This window comes from Meleagris gallopavo, chromosome 28, assembly GCF_000146605.3.
Source record: "Meleagris gallopavo isolate NT-WF06-2002-E0010 breed Aviagen turkey brand Nicholas breeding stock chromosome 28, Turkey_5.1, whole genome shotgun sequence".
In the NCBI taxonomy this organism is placed as follows: Eukaryota; Metazoa; Chordata; class Aves; order Galliformes; family Phasianidae; genus Meleagris; species Meleagris gallopavo.
In genome coordinates this window covers 1,186,750-1,199,100 of record NC_015038.2, presented here as the reverse complement: position 1 = coordinate 1,199,100, position 12,351 = coordinate 1,186,750, and the positions used below count along the sequence as shown (strand labels likewise).

The following is a 12,351-nucleotide window of genomic DNA, read 5'->3' as shown; positions in this document are numbered from 1 at the left end:
AGAAAAGAAGGCTGCGGGGTGACCTCAGTGCAGCCTTCAGTACCTAAAGGGAGCCTACAGACAGGAGGGGAGTCAGCTCTTGGAAAGGGGAGATAACAGCAGGACAAGGGGGAAATGGTTTGAAGTTGAGGGAGAGCAGATTGAGGTTGGATGTCAGGGGGAAGTTCTTTCCTATGAGAGTGGTGAGGTGCTGGAACAGCTGCCCAGAGAGGCTGTGGATGCCCCGTCCATCCCTGGAGGTGTTCAAGGCCAGGTTGGATGGGGCCCTGGGCAGCCTGGTGTGGTATTAAATGTGGAGGCTGGTGGCCCTGCGTGTGGCAGAGGGTTGGAGCTTCATGATCCTTGAGGTCCCTTCCAACCTGGGCCATTCTGTGATTCTATGTGACCCCTCTCTGCTGCCCACAGGTTGCCCGGCATGCAGGAATATGTGCAGCAGCCTCTCCTGAACGGCCTGCGGGACAGAGCCTCCTACGTGCGCAGGATTGCAGTGCTGGGCTGTGCCAAGGTGCACAGGCTGCAAGGAGACACCGAAGTGGGTGAGCTGGCAGGCACTGTGCTGTCACTGAGCATGGAGGGATGTGGCAGATTGGTTTGGGCTGTCCTGGGCTCCCTGGGCTGCTTCGAGGTCGTGGGCAGGAGGAGGGAAACAGCCCAGGGCTGAGCATGGTGGGGAGCGAAGGGCCGGCATCACGCTGTCCCATCACACGTCCTTCCACGTGGCTGTGCCAAAGGCTGCTGTAGAGTGAGAATATTGGTGCAGCACCTTTGCTTCTTTGCAGATGGTGCACTGGTGAATGAGTTGTACAGCCTGCTTCGTGACCAGGACCCTATCGTGGTGGTGAACTGTCTGAGGGCTTTGGAAGAGATCTTGAAGAAAGAGGGAGGGGTTGTCATCAACAAACCCATTGCCCATCATCTCCTCAACAGGTTTGTCTTCTTCCATATCAGGGATGGCACTGGAAGCCTGGTGCTGTCTGTTGCATTTTGTACAGATAGCAGTGAGTGCTTCTGGGCTCCCATCAGAACTGGAAATGTCAGATATCCTAAAGGTGAAGGTGCCCATCCTAAATGAAGGTGCCCATCCTAGCAAATCAGTCACTTTTTTGCTAAGGTCTTAAGAGAAATCTCAGTGCCCAGCTTTTCCAGAGAGTCTGTTTCAGCTGCTGCTTTGCTGGGAGTTGTAAGTTAATGCGATTATCCTTTAAAATCATGGCACTGCACATGATGTATTTGTGGTACAAGGATGTTCTGGTATGTTTCTCCCAGTCAGTTGTAAGATATGTGACATATATATCATCTGAAGATACATTTTTTCCCTATGTATAGCAAAATGATCTGGAAAAGCAAGGTGCTGCTGTGCCCAGGGATCTTGTCAGTGTTTCTCTGTCTCTCTAAGCTTTATATCAGCAAAAGTGCATGTGAATTACTGAGTTAAGCCTATAATATGTACATTGGTTCTTTTTAGATGGAATTGTATCACAAAAAAACACACAGTATTTGATAGAAGTGGAGACTGTAGCAACGTAAGGGCTGTGGTCTGCACTCTGCACAGCACAGATCCTTATGCACTTCCTGACTCCTGCAAACGGTGTTTATTTTCTTGGCAGGATGGCTGATCTGGATCAGTGGGGGCAAAGTGAGGTGCTTGCCTTCCTTCTGCGCTACAGACCCCGCAGTGAGGAGGAGCTGTTCAACATTCTCAATTTGCTGGATGGATATCTGAAAAGCAGCAGCCCCAGCGTTGTGATGGCAGCCACCAAGCTCTTCCTCGTGCTGGCCAGGGAGTACCCACACGTGCAGGCAGATGTTTTGGTGAGGGTGAAGGGGCCACTGCTGGCTGCCTGCACCTCAGAGAGCAGGGAGCTTTGCTTCACTGCGCTGTGCCACGTGCGTCAGATCCTCGGGAGTCTTCCTGGCCATTTTAGCAGCCACTACAAAAAGTTCTTCTGCTCGTATTCAGAACCCCATTACATCAAATGCCAGAAGATGGAAGTGTTGTGTGAGCTGGTGAATGATGAAAATGTGCAACAAGTGCTGGAAGAGCTGAAGGGCTATTGCACTGATATATCAGTGGAGCTGGCCCAGGGGGCGATCTCTGCCATAGGTGAGAGCTCTGCCTTGCTTCGGAAGCAGCTGCAGCCCTCAGTCTTAAGGTCAGCCTTTGTCTGCTGAAGTATATATGGATGCATTCCAAATAACTGATCTGTGCTGGAGCCCCAGGTCAATCCTGCTCCCCAGGGATGTTTTGTGTGTGTTTGTAAAACACAAGGATGCTGGTTCATCCAGAAGTCCCGGTGCTGAGCTGTTTCAGGCTGCATATAATGCCTTGAATCTTTTTCAGATGTCAAAATTCTGAGGAGATCCTCCAAATAAACAAATGAGTGAGAAGATTGAATTAAATAATTTCACCTTAAATGAGCCTGATAGTGTTGAGTCTTAATGAAACTGTAGCGGGTGGATGAGCTGCTTTAATACTTGCTTGTTGTTTGAGTTGTGGTGGAGGCAGAGTTCAGGTGATTTGGTGCAGTTTGGTTTTATTTTTTCAACCTTGAAAATATATAAGTTTTTATAACATTCTTTAGGAGAAAGCCAGGGATGCTAAAATGCTTTTCTCATTGCTGCGTTTAAGAAAAGTGCAGACTTTCTCAGAGGTATGGCTTCAGAAAAAGGAATGTCTGCCTTATGTGAGATTATATGCTCATCTGTCAGAAAATAATCAAAAAAGAGAGAAGACAACTGTTTCTTTAAAATGAGTTTGTGATGAATAGGTGGGCTCGTGGTTGACTTGTATCCTTTTTGTTGTCTCTGCAGGCAGTATTGCTAGGACATACACAGAACAGTGCGTGGGGATTCTGACAGAGCTCTTGGGGCTTCAGCAGGAGCACATCACGTCAGGTAATCATCTTCACATTGTTTACATGGCTTCAGCTCCAGGAAGTGGCCTTGCTGAAGCTTGTGGTCCTAAAACTTGAGGCTCTAGGAGGCACCTGAACATTTAATTTACTTGGTGTCTCCAGGTAGAAGTCTCCCTGGTTGTGTGGGGATGTGGAATGTGACCGGACATCGTAGGTTTTCCTTCCTTGGAGATCGTAGGTTTTCCTTCCTTGGAGATGGTCATGGTTGCATTCCTGGTCTGATATAACATGGAGGCTCTTTTCTGGCCTTTTGTTGACTCCAGGGGATGAAGGCAGAGGCATTTTATTAACTCTTTGTGCCGTGATGGTTAATAGGTCTCATTTTGAGTTCTTTCTGACTGGTAATCCTAGTTTCTGTCTTTTAAATCTTCCTGATTTCTTTTCCTCATATAACAGTCGGATTCATCTCAACCCAGACTTCTGCCTTTTTCTTCTGCTGTCCTCAGATCTAACTTCCCTTAGCTATTTCTGCCCTCTTTGTAATGCTCTTGCTTTGAGCTTTCAAAGTCACATGCTTACAGTCAGCTCTTGAATTGGGCATTAGTAGTTGCTGGAGTTTCTGTAAGGGTGCAACAGAGCCTTTAAAATTTTGGGCTAAAGTTCATGTGATGCATTTTGAATTGGTATTAGTTTTTCAATTTGTTATTCTAACCTTGTGTGCCTGACACATCATGAATCAGTCTCTAAAGGCTGGGGAATGTCCAAAATGGAGATTAGTTTCCAGAAGCAAGAGGAACAATGTGAAGTTTTAGTACTTTATTTTAGACTTGGCGTAACTGTGCTCTGACAGGGGCAGCATATTGGGTTTTTGAAGGAGAGTGTCTTGAATCATAGTCATGACCTCCCTAGCTAAAACTTTGCAAAGTCTTTTGACTCCTTTTTTTTCATTTATGTTTTATTTTTACTTATTTTGCCGAATGGTTTTATAATTCTTGGGGAATGCTGAGAATTTTGTTTCATTGCAGCTGTAGTACAGGCTTTTCGGGACCTGGTTTGGCTCTGTCCCCAGTGCACAGATGCAGTGTGTCAGGCACTGCCTGGCTGTGAGGACATCATCCAGGACAGTGAGGTAAAGTGGCTTTAGATTTCTTCTCCTGTGTCTCTTGATTTCATGTCAACACTGTTAATATAGCTATCCTGTTAAACAGAATATGCTCTTTTTTGGTGCCTTCAGGGCAAGCAAGCACTGATCTGGCTCCTTGGTGCACATGGTGAGAAAGTACCAAACGCTCCCTATGTGTTAGAGGACTTGGTGGAGAATGTGAAAACAGAGGTGTTTCCAGCAGTGAAGATGGAGCTCCTGACAGCGTTGGTGCGACTTTTCCTGTCTCGTCCTGCCGAGTGCCAGGACATGCTAGGGAGGCTGCTCTATCACTGCATAGGTGGGTTTCCTCTTTCAGCATTCTGCTTCATTGCAGCAGCAGTACAGGCTTTTGGGGACCTGTTTTTGATGTGCCCCCGGTGCACTGATGCGGTGTCAGCATCCTTGCAATGAGGGGACCATCTAGGGTGGCAGTGTAGTTTTATGCATTAGGCTGCGCCTTGTCCCTGATTGGTGAGTGTAACAGGCTTACGCTGTATCCCTGGAAATGTATCTTTAATATTTAGGGGTCATGAAATCTGGGGAAAATCTGAAAACTCAAATTCTCTACAATCTGTTACTCTGACTTGCAGAGGAGGAGAAAGATATGTCAGTACGAGACCGTGGGCTGTTCTACTATCGCCTCTTACAGTCCGGTGTGGATGAAGTGAAACGGGTTCTGTGCAGCCCCAAGTCAGACCCTTCCCTGGGGCTCCTGGAGGACCAAACAGAACAACCTGTGAATACGTGGGCATCTGAGTTCAACACCCTCGCACCTATTTATGGCAAAGCACGTTGGGCACTTGTCACTGCTCACCAGCCAGGGGAGCCCTGTTATGCTTTTTCTCCTTGTACAGACTCTGGGAACAGAGGCACAGGTAACCAGCATCGCCTTCACAGTTTCCTCTTGTCAGTAGACATTCTCACATGAGTTCCTTTGGAAAAAGACCACAGTGCTTTGAGATCACTCTTTAGTGTTCTTAATATCTTGTGCGACGCCTGGTTGATCACCATCCCATAAGCCCAGGGAGGCTGCTGCTAAGGGTGCTGTAGTTCCAGCCTTCATCTGATGGCCCCCTGGGATGTTCTGTGTGAAACTGGTAATGGGGGAATAAAAACTGCATCTCATTTGTTTATGCTTTGATTTCAGAGTCACTGATTTCTGAAGGGAGTAAAGAAGTCCTCAAGGTTCATCCTGATACAGGCAGCCTTACCTTAATTCCTGATGTCGCCCTGACTGCAGAACAGTTTGAGAAGACCTGGCTGACCCTGGATGTTGGCTGTCAACAGTCTCTGCCCTGGGTTGGAACAGTTCATCCAGATACTATTCAGACTGCTCTTCATGTCGTCCACATCCGGACCATTGCTATGAGCAAAGCTGGTGTCCAGCCATGGAAAGCTTATTTCATTGCTCAGGATGACAGTGGTTGCCTCTTCCTGACAGAGCTATTGCTTGAGGCAGAAGATTCGGAGATGCAGGTTGCAGTGAAGCAGAGTGAGGCAAAGCCTGAGGCACTGCAGGCCTTCATGTCTGTGTTCAGGACTGCTGTGGAGGCAGTTGCTGGGCTCAGATCCTGATGGGTCTCTGCTCCTTGTGGGGTGATTGCTCAGGTCATAAGAAGAGTTTTCTCCTCTGGCTTCAGTTTGCCATTCTTGATGCAGGTTTTGTACTTCTGAACTGTAGAAGTGTTGTCAGCCCTTCCCTGAGCAGTGTTGGGCATAGGAGAGCTACAGCTGCAGCTCAGTGCTGCTGGTGCTGAGCTACTGAGGCTGGTGAGCAGGATAGGGTAAAGGGCATCCTCCTCCTCCCCTGGGCTGGGGAAAGGACAGGATAATAAATGTGTGCAAGCCTGCTGCTGCTGATCTGAGTCAGAAATGCTGGCACCTGCCGTGATTGTCACAAGACACCAGTGTGACTGATGGAACCAGAAGTGAGCAAAATTCAGGGCAGTGTTTTGGACGGGGGTTTTTTTGTTACTCTTTTTTTTTGTGAGAATTGTAATTTAATTCAAAAACCATTGCATCCTTCTCATGAGGAAGGACAGGAAGTTGCACCTGGTCAGCCCCAGCTCTCACTCTTCCCACTACAGTAGCTTTTGGCCAGGGCACAGAGAGAAACAGGAAATGATCCAGCTCTGCTATGTGTTCCACTCCATTGAGTGTTCTGTATAATGGAAAACCAAAGGGAAATTCTCTGGCTTAAAGTACGCAGGTTACTGTAGTGGGGCCTATTGTGCAGGGCAAGGCATGGCTTTGTTAACCCTATTCTCTAAATTATCTTGCAGTGCTTAATTTCTCCAAATGACTGTATTGTATCTCTGAATGCACTTCACTGGTATGCTGCTGTCCCTGTTAAATGACAAGTTTTAGATTTCATTTCTGATTTTCCTAATAAAGAAGTGAATCGTTCCTGGCTGCTTTCTGAAGTGTTTGTTCACAGGACTCCTGCCTGAGCTCTGCAGGATGGATTCACGTGGTCATCACAGCAGATCCCGCCCTCATTTTACACAGAATTTTTTCTCTCCACTTCTCTTATAAAGAAGTTGTGCAATAATTTATTTTAGTCTTGCGTGCCAAGTTATTGTAATAGCCAAACTATCTAGGAGTGAAGTGAAATGTAGATAAAGGAAGTTGACTCTGGTAGGTTTCCTATACCATTTTCAAGTTTCCAGTCTCTTTAAGTACAGGAATACAACACATGCATTTGGGGGAGTCCTTTGCAGCACTCATTTGATGCAGCTTTTACTCACCAAGCCTCACCTTGATGGCTTGCTGGCAAACAACCCTTCACTCAGCTGTAGCTGCACTGCATCGTGTGTTGATCTGGAATAGGACTTCAAGATTCTACCCTTCTGTCCAGGTACCTTTCCTGCTAAATGCATGAGTCAACGATGATCCTTGGCTGCACATAATCTCTAATTAATTTTATCTCCATGGCAACGCCTTATTTTGAAACTAAACCACACCTGTAGTTTGAGCAATCACGGTTGAGGGCAAAGGTTGTCTGTGCGGTCCTCAGGAGGGGCCTGCAGCCATGCCGTTCCCGGAAGGACGGGCTGGCACTGCTCTGGGAAAAGGAAGCTTCAGAGGCACTGCTCAGCCCGAGAGCTGGGAGGCATTCCTGTCTGCCAGCAGCTTGGGGTGAGAAAGCTGCCATGAGGACTTTTGAGGAACAGACAGCGTGTGTTGTGGAAGCCTTATTTGATGATCTCCTAAATGAAGATGAAGCCGATTTCCGATGCCTGCAGACAGACTCAGGAGGTGAGGCCTGCAGTTCAGTGCAGATCCTTCTTGCTGAGGATGCTGGAGGGATGTAAAGGCAGGAGGTGCAGCTTGGTGCCAGGTGTTGGGGTTTTTTATCTTGTGATGAGCTCCGAGTTGTGTCCGTGCTGGGGGATAAGTTAGAGTGGGGCAGAGGCCACAGAGACCATGCTGCAGCCTGCCTTGGTGGGACTGGGGGCAAAAGTCCCCATCAGTCTCTGCCTGGTTTCCTTCCCCTGGGGCAGGTGGGTTGCACCCAGGCGTGGGATGTCCCTGAGGGCCTGCAGCTCCAGCCTGGGCTGAGGCGAGGGCAGCAGGGCAGGATGTGCTGCAGGAGATCAGGGTGCGTGTTACTCTGTTGAAAGGTCCTGTTTTCAGTTCCTTATGGCTTTGAGGAGCTTGGAAATACTTCTGCTGAAGTTCTCGGTGGTGGGTATCTCCTTCAGGCTGAACATTCAGAAAAAAAAAAAACCAAATCCTTTTTATCTCGGCATACTTTTATGGAAAATACTTTAACAGAGGAAAAAAAAAAAAAAAGACAATAACCCCACTTTAAGTAGTTGAGCTGAGAAGTTTTAATGCTTTTATGTACCTGAAATCTGTGAAGTGTGCCTTTGAAAACCTTCCCAAGTTTGGATCACTGTGGCTCTTCTTCCTCTCCTCTCTGCCTTGTCATGTATTACACCCCAACCCCTCAGCCTGCTCTCTCCTTTCCTTGTTTCAGGGCCTGTGCAGTCTGAAGAAGAGCAACCAAGTGGTTTTGACCCGGTTATTATTGCCAGTCGCCTGCGGCAGATCGGCGATCAGTGCAACATGGATTTTGAAAGGGTTTCCTCACAGGCTCTTCATGAAGTACTCATGGGGAAGGTAAAGGATACCTCATCCCACCTGGCCCTGGTCTGCTCTTTGTTTGTAGGCCAGCCTGCAGCTCTTCTTGTATTGGAGGACAGCAAAAGCCTAGGGAGGAGTGCACCTTGTGCTGTAGGAGTCAGAGATGCCTGAGGGAAAAGAACGTGGCAGCCAGCAGCCTGCCAGCAGGACCTGCTCAGTTCTTTGCCTTTATCCACGTCAGTGACCTCTCACAACTCTTCTCGTCTCTTCCAAAGGAGCTGATTCCAAGGACCTGGCACTGCAGACTGACCTGTCATTGCAGGAGATCAGATGCAGTTTAGGGCTGGCGAGGGGGCAAATGCTCTGTGTAAGAGAAAGACTGAAGAGAGGAGACGGTTTGCTCCAGGGAGCAGGGCTTCAGCTTGCCCAGAAGTCAGAGCCAGCACAGTTTTGGTGCGTGTTCTGCTTGTAGTTCTAGTTTAAGGTTCTCAGCAGCTCTGGTTAAAGCTGTCCTTCCTAGGTCTTCAGACATGCTTCCCACTGCTCTCATTTGTACCATAGTAAGGAGAGAGCCCTGCCTTGGGCATCCTGTGCTGTGTGGGTACCACCAGGAAGCTGTGGGGGACGGCTGCTTTAGTTGTGAATACAGTAAATAAACACAAGAATTTAACTGAATGTTGATTTAGAGCCAAGACTTGCTTATTACACTATCTTTTAAAAAGAAGAAACTCAAACTGCCCTCTTGGTGATTGCAGATGGAGAAATTTGGGGCTGCTGTGGAGTCTCTCTGCAAAAGGTGGAGTGACCAGAACCCTGAGCTGGTCTACGAGAGAGCTTTTCTCTCTATTTCTGTGAAACTGATGATGTATATTCTTAAGAAAGGAGCTGCTAATGTCAATCCTGGTCACCTCATAAAAGCGATTAATGAAAATGCTCAAGTGAAAAACTACATTGAGACCCGTGGAGGATGGGTAAGCATGTGAAGTTTGTGATCCTGTGTGCCTGGGCATTGCTGGCTCCCTTCCTTTGTTTCTCTGAGCTTCCCAATGTGCTGTTCTGCCTGGCGTCCGCTCTCAAACCCACTCATCAGCTAACACTGCAAGTAGCAGTGCAAACAGCTTTGCACAATACCTTGGTGAAGATCTACTGAAGTCAGCACCAAACTTCCCATCTGCTTCTCTGCGTCAGGATTTGATTCCTTATCACAGTGCCTTGGGAGCTAAGCTTTCTTGCATTAGTTTGGAATGAAAGTACTGGGGATTATTCATACAAAAAGCACTTTCCTGCTAATGTAGCTCTATGGACACCACCTGGTGTGTTTTATCAGTGGAACAATGCAATCAGGCTGGGAGAGGTCGCAGTGGAAGATGCAAAGCTTGTCTTGCCTTCCTGCATCTTTCCTGTTCTGCCAACAACTTCAGACCCACCTGAAATCGAAATCTTTCCTCTAAAATGCACACACGGGTTGTTTTTTTGTTTGTTTGTTTCCAGGAGAAGTTGGACAACTGAGAGAGGGCTACACCACCTTCCAGAATGTGAAGCTAGGATTTTCATTGATTTAACTGGGACAATTGCTTTTATGTTTCTTCGGGAGATTGCTAGAAGAACCATAATGTGTAAAGAAATTCTGTATCACTACAAATAAAAAGGAATAAATTTTCGCTGTTATTTGTTTTTCTTCTTGCATTTCTTATAAATGTAGCCATGAAAGTGGGCTTGGGATGCCATGACTTGGACAAGTGTCCCAACAAGGATCCCATACTGTTGTGTGTTCACGAGGCTCCAGGAGGCTCTCAGCAGTCGGAGCACCCAGGTGTGGGGTACCCAGGTGTGGGGTACCCAACTCTGGCCCCCAGCTCCTGACCCTCTTTGTCACGCAGCCACGAGCACGCGTGGTTCTAAATGGAGGCACTAGGGCCCAGAGCTGTGTTTTGTTTTGTTGTTTGGCCACGGTATCTGTTACGCACTAATTTCCTTTAAGGCTGATGATGAAGTCAGTAAACCACAGCCTGCAGTGAGTGCTCTGAGAGCTGGTGCTTTCCGCTGTGACTTGCACTTGACATGTTCGCTCCTGCTCTCGGCAGGCCAGCCTTGCTCCATCTTTTCCAGCATGGACCAAAGGGAAATCCTGCTGCAGAACCTGGAAAGAGCCCAAAGTAAGAAGCTCAACCAAGAAGCATTTGCAGATGAGTTTTTGGTAAGTTTGCTTTAAGGCACAGTTCTGTGTTTGAATTTATTTAAAAGAGATCTGCTCGGTCACCACTCCACAGATGGAACTTTGCATGTGACAGTAAGATTTTCAATGCATTTTAAAGCAAAAAGAGATGTGGGAGCTAACTAGAGTAAAAAGAATGCAAAGGCAGAAGAGTAATTTAATGGTTTGCATTCAAAGTGAAACTGTTTGTTTTTTAAAATAATTTACCAAGCGCTTCCTGTTTTCTACTGAGCGAATTCACTTGTCAGGATACAGTTTCAGTTTGCCCCGTTGCTACAATGGGGACATCTGAGGAACAGTGGCAGTGCCACTCACTGCCTCTTCTCTGCTGCAATAGGCTGCATCTCTGATGTGTGCTCGTGTTGGGAAGCTCTAGTTGCTACCTGAGACAGTTCTTTGCTTTTTTTGTCCCACTAGAAGCCCCTCAGTCGTACCCCCTGCAGAACAGGACATGAGCGTTCAGATAGGTGCTGTGTGGACCTGAGGTTGGTTGTGTCCGTGGATGTATGGCACCCTGGCCAAGGCAGGAGGGCTGTGCTGACTGCTTCTGCAGCCTCCAGCACTGCGTTACATGGAAGGGCTCAGGCATTCATCTGGAATGAGTGCATGTGCCTCAATATCTGCTCGTGCTCCTGCCTCCTCCTGGAAACAAATTTCTTATTTCTTAAAGGAAAAACTAGCAGAAATTGCTGATGGATCTTGTCTTCCCCAGTGTTCTGCAGTATCTGGCTGGTGAAAATCTATGCAGTATCCAGGTCTGCTAGCTCTCTGCCAGCCCTGTGGTTGTTTGGTTGAGCCTCAGATGGCAATGCACAGTCCCAGTGCTGATGGTTGGTGATGGCTGCTGGTGGGTCAGTGGGAGGGTCTGGGCTGCTCCAAGCACTGCCCAGCTTCAGAAGACATAGGGAAGGGCTAAACTAATGCATCTGTAAGGCCTGAGATGTCTCAGACAAATACCAGGATAAACACTGACCCCTACTTCTCCCCCAAGGGCTGTGCCAGGCAGCAAGCCTGGGGGCTGCTCATCAAACCCGTGAGATCCAGCCCTGCTCTGATGCACCAGTGAAATCTTGACTTCAAACACTTGGGAAAAGCTTAGTGCTCTACTTCCAGCTGTCTGGGTTGGAGGGAAGTGATTAATCTGAGCCTGCAGTAACAGTCGGTTGTTCCATGGAACAAAGCACTGTCACAGGCTGCTGGATTTTCCCCCTTGCTGGGCTGGGGCAGGGCTGTGAGGCAGCAGGGGTGGTGAGCCTGGTGTGTGTGGTTCCAGCAGCCGATGCAGCCTGTGTTCTGATGGCAGCAGCATGCAGGAGAGGTCAGGGCTGCATTTCCTCTGGGACTGGGGAGAAATCTTCCCTGAATGGCCTGAGCTGTTGGCCACTTTTGCAAGCACAGATAATTGGAATGAACTGTGTTCCAAACTTGGGATAAATGTTGGATCCGTGCTGCTGCCACCCGTCTCTGTGTGAACAAGAACATATTGTGGTCATATTGCTGGAAATGACAGAGCTTTTCTGTTTGAGTCTCTGTTTTCTGTTTGTACAGTCCTACTGCTCCCACCTGCTTTCTCATATGCAGTCATTTTCCAACAGTCCTAAGTCAGTTCATGCAGGGACAGAAATAAAGCAGAAATAAATTTGGAGCCATAAGGACCAGCCCCAGTGCTGAGTGGCTGTATTCCTTGGTATCCAAACGGGGAGGGTGGGGCATTGCTGGAAGGAGGTGGGGGAAGGTTGCATGTTGAACCCCCAGGTCAGTGCCTGAAGCTTTGGGCCCCTACTGCCATTCCTGCCCATGTGCTGCCATTGGAGCACGTTGCCTCACAGAATCACAGAATGGCCCGGGTTGGAAGGGACCTCGAGGATCACGAAGCTCCAACCCCCTGCCACACGCAGGGCCACCAACCTCCACATTTAATACCACACCAGGCTGCCCAGGGCCCCATCCAACCTGGCCTTGAACACCTCCAGGGATGGACGGGGCATCCACAGCCTCTCTGGGCAGCTGTTCCACCACCTCACCACTCTCATAGGAAAGAACTTCCC

At 48.1% G+C, this 12,351-nt stretch overlaps 2 protein-coding genes across 2 annotated transcripts; both read left to right on the top strand.

Moving 5' to 3' along the window:
• The first annotated feature begins 370 nt into the window (after positions 1 to 370).
• AP4B1 (adaptor related protein complex 4 subunit beta 1) lies at positions 371 to 6,405 on the top strand. The gene is made up of 8 exons (XM_010724136.3): positions 371 to 536; positions 780 to 927; positions 1,608 to 2,104; positions 2,812 to 2,895; positions 3,881 to 3,984; positions 4,090 to 4,297; positions 4,590 to 4,874; positions 5,147 to 6,405. Exons 1-8 carry the CDS (start codon positions 416 to 418, stop codon positions 5,572 to 5,574), a joined length of 1,875 nt encoding a protein of 624 aa, XP_010722438.1. The 5' UTR covers positions 371 to 415; the 3' UTR covers positions 5,575 to 6,405.
• Positions 6,406 to 7,024: 619 nt separating this feature from the next.
• On the top strand, positions 7,025 to 9,756 carry BCL2L15 (BCL2 like 15). The gene is made up of 4 exons (XM_010724135.3): positions 7,025 to 7,257; positions 7,982 to 8,124; positions 8,844 to 9,059; positions 9,580 to 9,756. The coding sequence occupies exons 1-4, from the start codon at positions 7,152 to 7,154 to the stop codon at positions 9,595 to 9,597; spliced, it is 483 nt and encodes a 160-aa protein (XP_010722437.1). The 5' UTR covers positions 7,025 to 7,151; the 3' UTR covers positions 9,598 to 9,756.
• Positions 9,757 to 12,351: the final 2,595 nt, after the last annotated feature.

Bases quoted from the DNA above. Each gene is read 5' to 3' on its own strand.
- AP4B1 (XM_010724136.3), top strand. From the start codon at position 416: ATGCAGGAATATGTGCAGCAGCCTCTCCTGAACGGCCTGCGGGACAGA. The intron at 537-779 runs GTGAGCTGGCAG...GCTTCTTTGCAG, and splicing joins GCAAGGAGACACCGAAGTGG to ATGGTGCACTGGTGAATGAG. The intron at 928-1,607 runs GTTTGTCTTCTT...TTTTCTTGGCAG, and splicing joins GCCCATCATCTCCTCAACAG to GATGGCTGATCTGGATCAGT.
- BCL2L15 (XM_010724135.3), top strand. From the start codon at position 7,152: ATGAGGACTTTTGAGGAACAGACAGCGTGTGTTGTGGAAGCCTTATTT. The intron at 7,258-7,981 runs GTGAGGCCTGCA...TCCTTGTTTCAG, and splicing joins CCTGCAGACAGACTCAGGAG to GGCCTGTGCAGTCTGAAGAA. The intron at 8,125-8,843 runs GTAAAGGATACC...TGGTGATTGCAG, and splicing joins ATGAAGTACTCATGGGGAAG to ATGGAGAAATTTGGGGCTGC.